Source organism: Crassostrea angulata, chromosome 9 (assembly GCF_025612915.1).
Source record: "Crassostrea angulata isolate pt1a10 chromosome 9, ASM2561291v2, whole genome shotgun sequence".
NCBI classification, from domain to species: Eukaryota; Metazoa; Mollusca; class Bivalvia; order Ostreida; family Ostreidae; genus Magallana; species Magallana angulata.
The window spans coordinates 9,887,386-9,903,083 of NC_069119.1; the positions used below are offsets into that span (position 1 = coordinate 9,887,386).

The 15,698-nt window shown below is 32.4% G+C and overlaps 2 protein-coding genes across 5 annotated transcripts in view; one reads left to right on the top strand and one right to left on the bottom strand.

The window, feature by feature from the left end:
- Positions 1–2,303, bottom strand: part of LOC128164287 (ATP-dependent translocase ABCB1-like) — a 36,254-nt gene extending 33,951 nt beyond the window's left edge. Inside the window, exon 1 of one of the 4 annotated variants that reach the window (XM_052828063.1) lies at positions 2,180–2,303. In XM_052828063.1, the coding sequence (XP_052684023.1) occupies positions 2,180–2,185 (6 nt within the window). In that variant the 5' untranslated portion in view covers positions 2,186–2,303. Of the gene's footprint in view, positions 1–801; positions 1,039–2,179 lie in introns of those variants that run through there. The other 3 variants (XM_052828065.1, XM_052828062.1, XM_052828064.1) reach the window with 3 other exon arrangements.
- A 3,158-nt stretch (positions 2,304–5,461) lies between these two features.
- Positions 5,462–15,698, top strand: part of LOC128162564 (ATP-dependent translocase ABCB1-like) — a 38,140-nt gene continuing 27,903 nt past the window's right edge. Inside the window, exons 1-6 of the mRNA XM_052825799.1 lie at positions 5,462–5,765; positions 6,467–6,562; positions 10,470–10,511; positions 13,670–13,833; positions 14,501–14,727; positions 15,144–15,259. Coding sequence (XP_052681759.1) covers positions 6,508–6,562; positions 10,470–10,511; positions 13,670–13,833; positions 14,501–14,727; positions 15,144–15,259 — 604 coding nt within the window. The 5' untranslated portion in view covers positions 5,462–5,765; positions 6,467–6,507. The remainder of the gene's footprint in view (positions 5,766–6,466; positions 6,563–10,469; positions 10,512–13,669; positions 13,834–14,500; positions 14,728–15,143; positions 15,260–15,698) is intronic.

The following is a 15,698-nucleotide window of genomic DNA, read 5'->3' on the forward strand; positions in this document are numbered from 1 at the left end:
AAAAATTGATTTTTCCGGAAATTTTGATTCCGCGTCCTTGGTTTAAAAAATAGCGTAATGTTCAAAGTAATATTAACTCGTTCGAAAAATAAGAAAAAAAGTCGTACTTGGACACATTCGGATTTTTTTTGTTAAGTCGTTCTTGAAATCAGAAATGTTTTTGCTAAGTCGTACTAAAAAACATTCGGATTTTGTTAAGTCGTACCAGGAATAATTCGATTTTTTTCATCTTTTTATTTTAGTTACTCTTGTTATTCGTTTAAAAGCTCTGCTTCTTACAGGAACTTCCAGCTTTACTTTCGACATTAACGGAAGACCCACTCGTTGCTTTGCAACGAGCTTTGCTCTAGTTTTTTTCTTTTTTTTTCTTTTTTTGCTTGTCAAGATTTTTTGGATGAGTCTGCCCCCCCCCCCCCCCCCCACTTTCAAAAACGATGCTACGTGCCTGGATATTACTTTTAAATAAATCGATATATCATTAGATCTATCAGTTTTTGTTTTAATTTTTATTGATCTATGTTTGTTTGAAAACACGGCACAGGTTGCGCAATATATCAGCTGGATCGAAATAAAAAAATAAAAATAATGTCAAGCACTGTTGACGATCGAAATTTAAATCCTATGATTAAAATAGGCAACAGCCATATATCTATTTTACAGAATAGTGATATAATACAGACGCATACAATTGATTAATACCTCTAACCCATCTACGTGTAAATATTCATATATAGAGCATCCTCATCTTTCATAATGCTCAACGATTACGAATGTACACATACATACTATACATGTACCTACCTCGGGCATAGTGAAGTAATGCAGTCAAATATCCCTCAAATTATAATTATTCTAATTCATTACTCAGTGTGCAATCAACGATCTTAATTAATGAAACACAGGCACGGAACCTGCAGGTGGACACAGATTGTATAAGACTGGCCTTCGCAACACTTCAGCACACACAGAGTACTGGTTTTCTACCCCAGTGCTTGCCGTGTTGCGGTGTACTGGTTTTCGACCCGGAGTACACCATGTGTACACTGTCAAGTTCTTTTCCTGTTCTTATATTGATTTCTTGTGGGGCTTTAAAGGCCGGTTATAAATATAAATCCGTATCGCGTACGTCACAAACTCATTAAGTACCCCCTGAATACAATACCATTATCATGTATTGTAACTAATCGTTTTAAGATTAAATTATGACAAATTCTTCCTTTTCTTCGGGGGGGGGGGGGGGGGGGGCGCTCAACCTGTACCAATTTCGCCGATATCATTCATATACGTATATTACGTGGTTCGTATTTAGCGATATACAACCTCCCATGATGGTTATGTTTATGTAACAGATATCCCATATACATATCGAGAGTACATGACTCTCTCTCTCTCTCTCTCTCTCTCTCTCTCTGTTGCACAGCACGCAAAACTAATTATTACCAACGAAATTCATAATTGTTGAAAAGAAAATTCTTATTCTTTTGTAAAATGACTTGTAAAATTCTTGTGTAAAATGTAACTTTTTAAAAGAAGTAAAAAGACTGAGTCATGAATACATGTATGCATGTGTCTTTAAAGAAAATCACACAGAGCTGATTATCATTTTTTAAAAATATTATTATTGATAAAATGAAAGTATAATGATGGAAAATACTATCGATCGAGCAAAGCAAATTTGCAATTAATACATGTATAGACAGATGGAATAATGTGTACAGTTGAAAAATTATACATGCATATCATGCAAAAAATGATATTGGAGATGCATGTGAATTACAATAGTATGATACGTCCATTCTTTGATTAATATCACTCGATATAAAATGGCTTTTAGCAATTTAAGTGTTTGGTTTTAAAAACTAATTTTTTTTTGGTGCCAAAAGAAATTAAGGAAAAAAGAGAAAATTAAGAAGTGACCATAAGTTGCCGTTAATTATTAATAACTTTTGCATACTCATTTTAAAATATAATTAATAAGAGGGACCCGGGTTGGTACCCACATTTTGTACATTCCTTTTGACATATATACCTTCTATATATGAGGGTGTGTGCAATGAATGAATGAACGAACGAACGAACAAACGAACGAACGAACGAACGAACGAACGAACGAACGAATGAATGAATGAACGAATGAATGAATGAATGAATGAATGACGTTCCCACTTCTAGTACTTACCTGCATCTTACACTGAAAGACTTTTCTACTTTACTCCAGGTGATTGTTTATATACTAATCGATCATGCAAACGTTATAATGCCGCTACAATTAATTAAACTGCCTCTGACATTGCATGGCGTTTTATATATGGGTATATATATGTTTTGGGTACAAATTTTCAGAATTCATGCATATGCAAATGTTTTTGTTATGCAACATTAGTTGAACGCGCTTAGTCATACGGGGGTTTCCATTCGTGTCTGGCGCGCGCATGTACCCTTTTACACGTGCGTGTTCTGCAGTTGAAAATCTAGTACAGCTATAAAAAAATCCTGGATATTTAACTATACGTTTTGTATTATTATCTAATGGGTTGTCATTCCATTATTCCCTCAATGGCTTAGCAGTTCAAAAATCATTATTATCAACTTATATTTTATTTGTTGTTGAGGGAACAAAAGTTACATGTATATTCTTATCAACGTTAACTGATATATTCCTTAGATGTCTAAATTGATTTTAATGTCCTGGTTCATGTTCTATGCATGGTTATTTCTTAATTATGATGGAAATGTTGAATTCATCGGGTGATAGTAAATACAAAATTTAAATTCATGTAAATTTTGTATTTACTGCATGTAAATTTTGTATTTACTGCCATTAGGTCAATTCAAAATTTACAACATGACAATTACCAAAACTTAGAACTTATGAATGTACGCTGTAATCAGGGTTGGTGCAGAAGATAATTTTTGTTTTCTTTAATTGTTTTTTGTATTTTTTGTTTCGGAAGGGGGGAGGGGTATGATAGAGGAAGAGAGAGAGTATTCTATACCATCTATGCCAAGGGTTCTCGGTCCACTCCGTTTCCCATAAACGTTTATGGAGAGCAAAGTGGACCAAAAACCCTTGGCTAGCGAAGATGACAATTGAATTGTTGATAGTGTGAAAATGTTGAGATATAAATTTGATTAGAAATAATGAAAATATATGTAAATATCATATTAGCTCTCTCAAGAAATAGCATAACACAGACAATGTATATATATATATATATTACGTCTCAGTTTCACTGTTCAACGCGAAAACTTTCACTTAGCCTTTGGTGTGCGCGGAAATATTTGGTTATAAATGCATCGTACATAAATCTAGGAAATATTGGAGATTTTTAATATACCAACCGAAATGAGGCCTTCCATGCCCTCTTCGCCATACATCCACCTTTAGGATGATTTCCTGAATTTTTTAAACATTTAATGAAACATTCATTAAGATGATTAAGATATAGTTTTGACCCCCCCCCCCCCCAAAAAAAAGAATACATCCGGAAAAAGACGAGTTACTGTAACAATTTTAATTTTATCGTGTTTCCGGATATTGCGCAAGCTAGGCGGCATGATCAACTGCAAACTGTGAATTGATGTGCATACATTAACACTCCAACGACCGATTGCAAGGTAAATCGCTGTAAATTCATTGAAGTTTGAATGAAAATATTATTGCTCTCTTGTGTGGGTTTAGTAAACTCTGTCGTTTAGTATATAACCCCAGTAATCGTATGTTTTGCGTTATTTCATTCATGACAGGCGTACTCAATTGTTGATAAGTGTTGATATGAAATCATTTAACAACATGTTATAAGTAAGTACATGGTGTATGACAAGAGTGTTTCATGTTGATGTCGAAGTCTAAGCTGCTAACTTTAGTTTTAGCTACATTTCGTTTACTTCATAATCACCCTTCAAATGGGTTCCCACCCGATGTCAGATACATACAGGTAGACATGCATGTAGATATACTGTACTCTAGGCCGGCAACGTTATTCAGTTACTATGTCACCACGTACGAATTGATGTGAAGGACATGTAATAATGTTTGATTAATCTGAGTTGCATGATAGCTTAATCAATTAATAATTAAATCAAAGAACAAAATCTTGATATTGAGACAGCCAAAGGGAAGTAACTGTTGAATCGCCAAAAACAGGTGACCTATATTTTGAACTTTCTTATTATGTTGTAAATATATGGGCAATAAAACTAAAAATGTAAACTGTTTTATATGTTTACTTTTCACTACATTCTTGGCATCATAGACTTGGCTATATATGTTTATATACTAAGTAAACCATCATTCATGTAAGTCAGATAAATTAATGCAAGCTGACATTTTGTTCTCGGCATGAAATATCTTCAGATAGCATATGAAGCGAGCACATTTATACCATATTTATGTAACATTTGATAATTATGTTTTAATTGTTTTGACTTTAAGAATGAAAATAGGGTGATATCAATATGTCAATGTTGATAGAAAATCAGGATTTAATTAAATGGAGAACTTCACATAAGAATATTTATAAAAAAAATTGTAAGTAATCATGTTTATTTATACATGTAATGATTCAGGCCCCACCGTCACCAAGATTTTTAAATCCCTCAGCTCAGTCCTCAACTCAAATCCTTAAAAGAAAAGTGCATGAATTTGAGGTAAAAACTCAGACTTGAGGCTGAGTAATGACTTGAGGAAAGTTGGTGACGGCGGGGCCTGAACTATATGAAGAATAAATTTATGCATGTCAGATTTTTTATAATATCCTTGCATCATTTTGAGGCATGTTAGGGTCGGGAAGTTGAAGGGGGGGGGGGGTTAAATTTTATGACTCATTTATTATACAATGAATCAGCAATGATTTCTTCACAGCTAAAAATAAGTGGTTTTACCGTAGTCCTTCCCTAAAAATTTTCAGATTACAATGTTTTTTTGAAAATATCAAATCCTTGTTAACTACATGTATGTGTAGTGTGTTCTTGCAGAGCACTAATCATGTTAATCACCAAATCACATTTAATCAAAGGTAGCACTATATGGCATTTTCCAATTCTAGCATAAATTAATTGATACAAAGTGTTTAAAAAAAAACATAAAAAGTAATGCTGTAAAATGATAAGTAACTTTAAGATTAAATATTAGAAATACAGGGGCTGAACGTCCTTAATTTATTTTTTGTTACAAAAATTTTAAAATCACAAAAATTGACTGACGCAAATTAAAAATGCTACATATTTTCCCCATTTTAGCAAATTTTGTTTTTTGATATATACTTGTATTATTGTTAATGTCTAAATTAATATACAATCATGTATAATTAGATCATTTGTGAAATTTTAATACATTACAAAAGATACAAAATAAAGCAGTTGATGATTTGTATATATAAATTATTATATAATATTTTAAAATTCTTAATGTTGTACTTGTGAAATGTTAGATTGCATACGATTTAACTGGAATCTGCATGTACTTAATCAGCAAAAATTAAGTATATATGATATATAATTATTGACAAGAGTTTCAGGAACATTTATCATCAGGGTTTCCTGTTTTATGATTTAGATCTTCTAGAATTTCACCCCCTTGAAATATCCATTGAAGGGCTGTAAAGGGTTTAACATATATACATATAAGGAAATTAAATAACCCGATTTCAGGTCAATATTGAGTACGGTGACCTCTCTATTGATTTTTCTCTGCGGTGGGCGTTACGTGTTATAAGTTGTTTTATGTTCCAGGAGATTAGCAGAGCTAAGCATCAGGTCAGCAGGTTAGTTAATCTCTTGGTGCTGGATTATCCAACATTTCGGACATTTTTGTCCCATACGAGAATGATATAAGCTAGCCTTGAGTAAACATTGATTACGTAATTTTATTTCACCTGTATTTATAAACTAATACATTGTAGTACTGACAGTATAGATATTTAAATTTGTTCATTTAATGACAATAATTCCAGTAATGTATGTCTCTAAAAAAATTGGTATGGATACAATACATGCAATTCCTTAATTAGAGTGATCAGAGTAATTATTTAATCCTCTGCAAAATTTGATTTATGTATTAATTTACGCAAAAAAGAACCTAAATGTTTCATTCCATTTCATTCAGTTTCAGAATGTTGATCAATCATCAAATGAATATAATTAACTTAAAAATAATTAACTTAATATTGTTTCAAAAGTCTCTGAAACTTCAGCACTGAAATCTTATATGCTGCATATGATTTCAATTTGAGATATTAATCTTTTTTTCCTAGCCCTATAAATATTAATTAGTTTGAATATGAGATACATGTATTGATCTCTTTTTTATAAAATATGAAAATAAGTTTTGAAATGTTTGGCTGTTAATGTGTTTTTAATTCATGACAGTGTGCACAGTGAAAGTTTCAGTAAACTGAACTGAAGTGATACTGAGGCGAGGCATTCGGGCTTCTTGAAATGTCTTAATTTGTCTTGATCGTTTCAGGTGAGATACTTTGAGACGTTGAGGCGAGTTTTGTCTCCGAGATGTCTACCCAGCCTCAACTACTGGGCTACACCCAAACCTCAAAGGATGGGTCAGGTAAGGTCGTCAGTTAGCGAAGCTCGTTAATTCTGAGATTTAGTCCCGGATTTCGTATAAATATCAGCTTAATTGTTTTCCTCTCGAGTAAATGTACAAGTAGTAATCACTGTTAGGTAACTACAGTATATTTCGTGTATGTATATATACAAACTTAATGGTATAAAATGAATGATCAAGATGTTAAATACATATGTAGTATATTTAATTAGTGTATGTATATATACAAACGTAATGGTATAAAATGAATGATCAAGATGTTATATAATGAAAATGACATTTACTTTAATTTGATATATTGAATATTTTCTTATAATTACACAAGCACCTTATTGTTCTAGACTATTTGTATGATGTTAATTTTACCTGTCAGATTGGTCAGCTATGAAGAAAAGCGAAAAACTATAACCATATTGTACAACCCAAAATAATTTGTTCTTTTATATAAATATTAATGATGCAAGCAACAGTTGTCTATTGATTCTGACTTAAGATGAACAAGGTGCACACAATGTGTGATCAAGCAATTTTATTGGACTATAATTTTGATTATAATTCAAAACAGTTTTTACGAAATATAAGAAAAAACATTAATGGCTGTTCAAAGTTCAGGGCTAAAACTGTTTTGCTAAAGTCTTGGGAATTGAAAATATTAAGACATTTATATAATTGAATAACTATCAGGCTTTGTAACATACCCTAAAAAAAAATCATTGTCCTTAGTAGGCAGAAAAAAATTGAAGCCAGTAATGGGATGGGTTGAAATGACAAGTTTATGGATTTCTTGCATCTTACCTAAAAATAACTACTTACAAATCAGTGTCGGAACAAAAACCATGTGACAAAAAAAAGAGAGAGACAGAAAAAAAGGGAATTCGGTTACCTGTCTAAATTTAGCTTAAACTCATTGATAAATATGACTAGGGATTGGTCTGACCTCTTTGTTTATGCTTGGCTGAACAGGTTATTTTCCAGTACAGTAACCTGAATAAATTAACAGTAATTACAAAGTCTTTTATGATGGGCCTCAGCTCTCCTATTGTGTTACTTAATGTATGGAATTTCTCACCCCCCATGGAAAGACTATGATTACGGCGCATTAGATTTACACCGCCGTTGTTAATTCTACCTTTTTTTGGTGCGACTGTCTTTTTTGTACCAACAAAAACACGTGTATTGAATTTCCTTAGCTTTGACTATTATACCCTTGTATTGAATTTCCTTAGCTTTGACTATTATATTTCAACAAATATGGAGTATTATGGAACCTAAAAGATAGATTTTTAACGGAATTTGAATTCCATTTGAAATTGAAAAAACTTGTGAAACATATGCAAGAAATAGTTTATTACCGTGTATCTAATAAAATTATTCTTGCAATATCTTTAAATTTGCATCATATACCTCTTATCTCCCAACCTAACCCTCCCAATATATATTTTAGTGATTTTAATGAGTTGCATGTAAAAATTCTTTGAACATGCACCCAGGTCTCATATGAAAAGGTTAGATTAAAGTTCACTGTCACAATCTACATCACAAATATTTCACAGATTAGATTCACCAAGAATTTTTTTTAAAACTCTTGAGACAAATATATGGTAACCCCCCCCCCCCTCCCAATGTCAGTAGTCAGTTTTTAAAGGTAAGATTTCAGCGTCACATTTCTGTGACTTTAACACACTTAAAACTCTTGAGACATATATATGGTACCCCCCTCCCATCCCAATGTCAGTAGTCAGTTTTTAAACTGATTTCAATCCAGGTAAGATTTCAGCGTCACAGTTGTGTGACTATAACACACCTGTACCTATTTCTGATCCCTATAATGTTTACCATTGGTGGTGGATTTTCCATTGAATGGTGACCTACATGATAGAGTGGGGAATGAAATATCTGATGAAATTCTCGTTATTGATGACAAAGTTTTTTTATGAATATTCATTGATTACAAATCTTGCCGTTCTTGTCTAAAAGTTGGAACAGTTCAGTTACATGTAGTAAGAACAAGCTGGATTTTAAGGATCCTTATCATTCTATAACAACATACTAACGAAATTTTGGATGCTTATGTATAAACCTTAGGATATCTGCACGTGAGTATTGTATACATGTAGGTAAAGAGAAACTTATGAGGCTCGTAGTCTAATGTTGAAGGTTTTAGTTTGAAATATCACAGATGTTGCTCTGTACTGTAAACAATTTAGGATATAGATGTGAAGTCAAAGAGCGTTTATATTTCATTGTGTAGAAAATATGCAGCACGAATTATCTTAATTTATGTAAATTGTCTGTAGATAGATGATCAATTTCTTCTATGGTCTGAAGCAAATGATTCGATAATCGATATATTTCGACAGAGTTGTTTTATTATCAAACATTGTTCATGTGCAATATATATGATGTATTGGCTTGAATTACATTGGCATGAAAAATCCATTCGATGAATTGTAAACAATTATTGGTGCATGGGTACCGAATTTGCCTATTTTTAAGTGTTTAGTGGGTAGAGGATCTAATTGGTGGTGTATATATTAAGTTTTCAGAAAATTTGGTTTTATAAGAGAGTAGTTTTCAGGAACTGCAACTGTGGTTTCATAAACATTTCTTAGTACATCTTTTTTGTAAATTGTAAAATTGACAGTTTTCAAGTATATGTAAACAAGGTAAATTAATGGTTTTCAATAGAATCTGTTACCACCTATCTTTACTTAAATAAACTTTTGATTTTTGTATACTGACAAAACAGTCCAATCCATGAACATTTGTTTTTGATAAAAATGATGAAACTGCAGTACATATATTTGTATATGATGTCTGTTAAATTGTAAAGAGTTTGAACTTTGTTCAGCTTGATACCTGAATAAGTTGAAAGCTTCACATAATTTTTTTATTTTTCCCCAGGGGAGGGGGGGGGGGTGCTAAATGGCTCACGGTTAACCTGCAAAGGTGATGCAACTGTTTACTAAGTGCTTGCAGGAAATATGCTTATAAAGGACTTTTAAGATTTTTTGGACTGAAATGCTTTGGCCATCAATTTTAGCGATATCTATGTTGACTAATCTGTCCTTGGGTTTGTAGAAACGGATCTTTGTGTGTGTATATTTGTTTTGTCTTCTTTTGCATCAAATAAGTTTACATACTATTGCATTGTCATAATTTTTTTTTCTTTTGGCTTTAAGTATTACTTATGAATATTATAACGACAGGATGATCTCGCTATTTTATGTATCAGTACAAATATCTGTTTAATTTAGATGAATTACAGTAAAATGCAGTACACTTATACCATAGACTTTACTTTAGGTCACTTACCGTACTTCAGGTCACTTTAGGTCAACTTCAGAAATATGACTTAATTTAAAAAAATCAAGAGCCCGGCCATTGAAGGTCATTAATTGAAATGGAGATTCAAAGCTTGTTTGATTACAAAATTGCAGCTTTTTGAAATGCACTGATATTTTCAAAATTAGAATATGTTTGTGTTTTATATGTTATAAATCTTATTTGAACATTTTAGAAGTTGATAACTTTGATTATTTTGGTTTGATAAAAAGTTCATGCAGCAATAGAATTGAAATACAAATTCAAAGTTAACAATTACCAGTATATTTATTTTATAATTATTAGGTCATCATAATTTTTTCTTAAATTTTTTTAAATTTTGTTTTCCCCCATTTGATCCCGATTTTTTCAGTTATGAGTTTTTCAGTAAATATTATTAATGTAAAATCTATTTTTAATTATTATAATTTCAAGTGAATGTTCTTATGTATTTATAGTGTAATGTTTTTGTTACAATTATTAACTGTTATAGCTGCCTATGAATAGACTCTTTATGTTTTTAGAAGTCTGTGTTTTGCATGCCTGGTAATGTTCATACTTTCTTTGCATGGCTTTTGAACAGCAATGAGCGGCATGGAAATGAACAGAAAGGGGTTGGGAAAAGGTAAGTTAGAACAATTAAAACATTAATTCAAGAATAACTTAATTAATTAAAAAAAATAACAACATACTAATCCATATCAAAAAAAGAAGGCATGGGCAAAAAACCCCGCCTACTAATCAATATTAATGCTAGAAGAAGGCATGGTAGAAAAAATGTTAATTATTTCCAGGAAAAGTAATGAATAAAACTAAAACTAATTGATGTATCACTTCTACTTACATAGGGTTTTCTGCATGCCAATTCTGTGACAACTTTAAATTATGTGATATGTACTTAAAATTTTTTAAAATGTGCTCAATAAAAAATTTCTCTTTTTATTTTTCTGTCTTCCTGAATATCTCTGTCTGCGTTGCTCCCTGTTTTCTGTTCCATGCATAAAAGTTACCGATTTCGTATTTTCTTGAAAACGATATTTAAAGCCATGGGGGAATTACTTTAGAGACCTTTAGAAGTTGTGAGATCAGAATTTATAAAACTTCACTGACTTCTTTAAAATAAAAGTACCTCAGAACTGACAATAATACCTTGAATCTAGTACACAAAGCCTCATAAATTTATTTTTTTTTCTCCCCAAAACTGCCTCTGGATCCCTACCTTATTTGTACATACAAGCATCTTGGTGACTTAGGTATGTCAGTGAGAAATCAATACACACATGGCGAGAGGGAAGGCTATGTGTTAATGGTATCAAGTCAAAGTAGAGACATGGTAGAGGGTCAAATACTGATAGTGTAGACCCGTAAATCGAGCCTCAAGTGGATAGTACTGAGGACATTGGGAGTATGAAGAACTCTGTGAGAGGTTAGCATTACGTTTTATTGCATGGTATATTTATAGAAGTAGGGAAGTAGAGTATTGACTGAGAGTAGCCTACAGAAAGGAGGGGATTTTTTTTTTTAGAGGGGGGGGGGAGGGTTCAAGGGTCGATCATACCTGTGAACCAAATTGTGTAGGTAAGCAGAGGATTGGATATCAAGAATGAATATATTAAGTTCAATGTTGCCCTGCATGGGGTAAAAGACATACCGGTATTCTGAATGACTAGTATTATGTAAAGCTCTTAAGGTGCTCTTAAGGATCCTCAGCCTAAGAGTATTTTATCATCATGGTAATGTTATGTGTCCTTTCAACTTTATTAATGAAATGAAATAAAAATCAAATTTTATATTGTGTCCATGCATTTTACAAAGTTATAATTGCAAATTTGCCCACGATGGAGATAATTCGAAATAAGTATACAAGTTGAGATAAAAAAAAAAGAGTTGTACTGGTGCATCAGTGGCTTGAACCCTTTTATCTACATTAATATGCAGTAGATCCACTAAGCCAAGCATTTCGTTGAATAACTGATCGTGATTCTAACACTATAGAACTAAATTTGTCAATATAAAAGGCAGATTTATGGTACGAATAAAAAAGATCCAGCTAATATAGAGTTATCAAACATATTGGCTGAGGATCAAAGATTTTAATGTACAATTACAAGTACCAGTGTAATATTATGGAGACTTAAAAATTCTTCTTAGAAATGTATTTAATATTTTGGGTAGAATTGCTCCTTGTCAGTTTCACTCTGCATGCTTATTTTTTAAATTCAATCAGAATCTTAATTTATTTTGTGTTCTTCTCCATGAATGCTACTAGCTGTTACAGTACATGTATCAGCATCAGTTCCAAAAATCCATAAATTTCACATTTTTATAACAGCCCCTAGGCTCCCTCTGCTATCCAATGTTTATCTCTTCATTGATTTACACTAGGACAAAAAAACTAGCAGGTGCTTTCTAAAATTGCTCTGATAATCCTGATATATATATATAAAAGAAGAAAAATATAAATAACATTGTGGAGTCTTGTGATTTAGCGGATCCTATACATTTAAGAACAGATATACCGGTGTATATGTGTTGCAATACTCAAGCACTGAGGGAGAAAAATACCAGGGCACTGTCCTGATTATTAAACTCTTGAATACCTGTGTTAGTGCGCAGACACATTGAGCAGCAGAAGAAAAATTTAGCGACTTATATGGGAATGTTTATTTTCCTGTCAGACGGGATTACGTGACTTTTTGATATTAATTTCTTGTATTTATTTGCACAAAAGTGAAATAAATTCTGAATCATTATTGGCTTTTCCAAGTTGTATCATAGGAATTAATAAGTTTTTGGTGTTCTAGCTAATTACAGATGCATTTAATTAATGTTTCTTTAAGCACACATCCCCCAACAATATTAAATTGATAAAAAATTCACTATTTTATAGTGTTTCAAAAGCAATCACGAGTATATCTTCGAAAAGATGTGTAAGTCATACACCAAAATAAAAATTATGATAAAAACCTGTATTTTTAACCCCATTTTAATTTTGAATGTAGTACACACAATTAATGAATTATAGATTTTTATCTGTGACCATTCGACATCTAGCTTGTTCTCAAGTTTCATGAAACATGTTCGTGTATTTATTGTGTTGATGGAGGCAGTAATAGTAAAATTTGTCCTTCCAAAAACTCATGTCATCTTCTTTGTTTTAACTAATACAAATTCCCAAGGAGAAACTATATATAAAAGTTTTTATATCATTGCTTTCTCCCTGTCTACCCATCCAATTGTTAATAGGATATGTACTTTAAAATAATACAAAATTTTATATACCGTAAATTTGTTTTGTAAATTTTCATCTATGTCAGGCTCAGCCTTGAAAGTGGCTGTTTTTGTCAAGCATATGTGTGCCTTTGAAATATTATCCACGTGAGAGGATTAAATATCTGACATTTTTTTTCAGATTTAGATTGTGCAGTTTGCAGAGTACAATGAAAATGTTTATCAAATTTACTACCTGATATTTTGATGTGACTTTAAAAAAATTTTTACAGAAAAATAAAAAGTTTTGCTCTTCAGTAGGTTAATTTAGACATGAATAAGGAAACATATTTGCAAATATAAATATTTTCTAATATAACCCTGCGGTACTGCTCTTTTGCAGGGCAAATTGATAGACTTTGCCAAAATTTTAGAAGGTAGATAATTAAATGACATAAATGAAACAATTGATGTTATGTCATATTTCACCAAATTATGTCATTTTGCCCTGCAATAAAGCAGTAGTACAGTTACCGCGAAAGGGGTTAATATATCTTTGTTACCTTCATAAAGATTCGGAAGGGGAGGAAATGATGGCCAGTAATGGCTGCCCGGCAACAGCATCCACGGTGGATGTGGATAACGTGGATATCAGCGCGGATAAAGACGGAGTAAATGAAGGAGAGAAAGACAAAAAGAAAGAAGAGCCGCAGAAGATGGTCGGAAATTTAGAAATTGTGAGTATATAGAATGCTCTTTTAAGTAAAGAAAATTAAATGTTAATGGTATTCATAGAAAAATTGTCAGAACTTTAGAAGTTGCGAGTACAGAAAGCTCCTCTAACTGAGGGAAATTAAATGTTGGAATTCATAGAAAAAATGGTTAAGGCAAGAAATTTTGAATTAAACTTTCTTTTCATTTAGTTTAATATGATTACTTTTAACTTTAATAAACATTTCTCTCTAGGAACAATTGCTTGTACATTTTATAGCTGTGTTAAAGAGAGGTAAATCTTACATTGAACTGGTGTTTGAATTCTCTTGCAGACAATAAGAGTGATAAAAGCATTTCAAATAACAATAGCATAAATTGCTCAAACATATACGTAGTTGAAAAAAGGGAGATGCAGGTTTTGATGCCCAACATGACAAATACATAGAGAATAATGCATGGCAAAATCTGTATCACATCCCATAACAACCTGAGACTCCAATAGCAGCATGAGGGCCGATATTGGAGATGTTCCAGAAAGGTGTATTTAAGGGTGTGATAAAGGTTGAAATAAAGGGTGATGTTAGGGGAGGGGGGGGTGATAAAGGCGTGTGCCACTGTTTTTATCAGGGTGCAAAAAACCCATTTTTTATACCAAATTTATAAAAATAAAAATATTTTTTTTATTTTTAGTTCAAATACTCAGATTGCATCGACATTATTATGATGATACTTGGGTCCATATGTGCAATGTGCCATGGCGCCTCCTTGCCTTGTATGATTATCGTGTTCGGCAGCATGATCGACACATTTGTCGAGTCCAAGAAATTCGAATATTTTCTCCTGAGCTTAAATTCTACATATTTATCATCTGCTGGACTCACTGTTAATGGAATAATTAAAGAGCCTGAACTACTGAAGTAAGTATAGATATCTCAAGTACTGTATACAGGGAAATATTCGCCCCCGTTTTATTTTTGCCCCTTTCTCCGTCATTGTTATCGGACGAATTCAAGATTGGGCAAATTCAGATGTCTTCAACTATTTTTCTTTAAACAAATTTAATGTGTCTAGGTGAATTCAAGATGGGAGGAAACTGTTTGCAAGTGTAGAAGGACGAAAATAACACGGGGCAAAAATTACACGGGGCGATAATAACCCTGTGTACAGTATAATGGATATGTCTCAACCACTTATTCTTTATACAGTATCCGCTTATTTAATACCCACGCATATTGTTTGACTATAGAGAATGCATACTTAACCACCAGTATAAATAGCCACTTTTACAGTATAACTATTGTGCCATGCTCCAATGATGTCTCTTTGATTTCAGACCTCATTTAAACAACCTGACCACCTATTACAATGTCACAGACTTCACACTGTACAACGACCAGCTCAGTAACGATCTGTTGGACGTAATGACAGAGTTTGCTGTCTATTACATAGGTGAGTGCATGGTTTGTAATGTATGTAATTATTTAAGGAATAAGGAATCATTCTTTGAGTGTTATGAGGTGACAATTTCGGTTTGGGCATAGTCAAATCCAGTAAAGCCCGAAGAGCTTTATGATAGATTTGACCAAGCTCCGACCCAAATTTTCTCTTCATAATATTCAAAGAATGATTCCTTATTACTTATATTTATATTATTTCCAGTTTCTACACTTTAAAAACAACATTTTAAAACCACTATTTTTTCATGTAGCATGATGCTACGTATTACTATGTATATACACGGCGCAGCCAATACTGTTATTTGGTTATGTTATAAGACACGCCTACCGTTTTTAGCTCACCGAGACGAAGTCAGGGGGAGCTTATGCTATACCCTCGGCGTCGGCGTCCGGACCTGGTTAAAGTTTTTGTTGCATGTCCTGTATCTAAG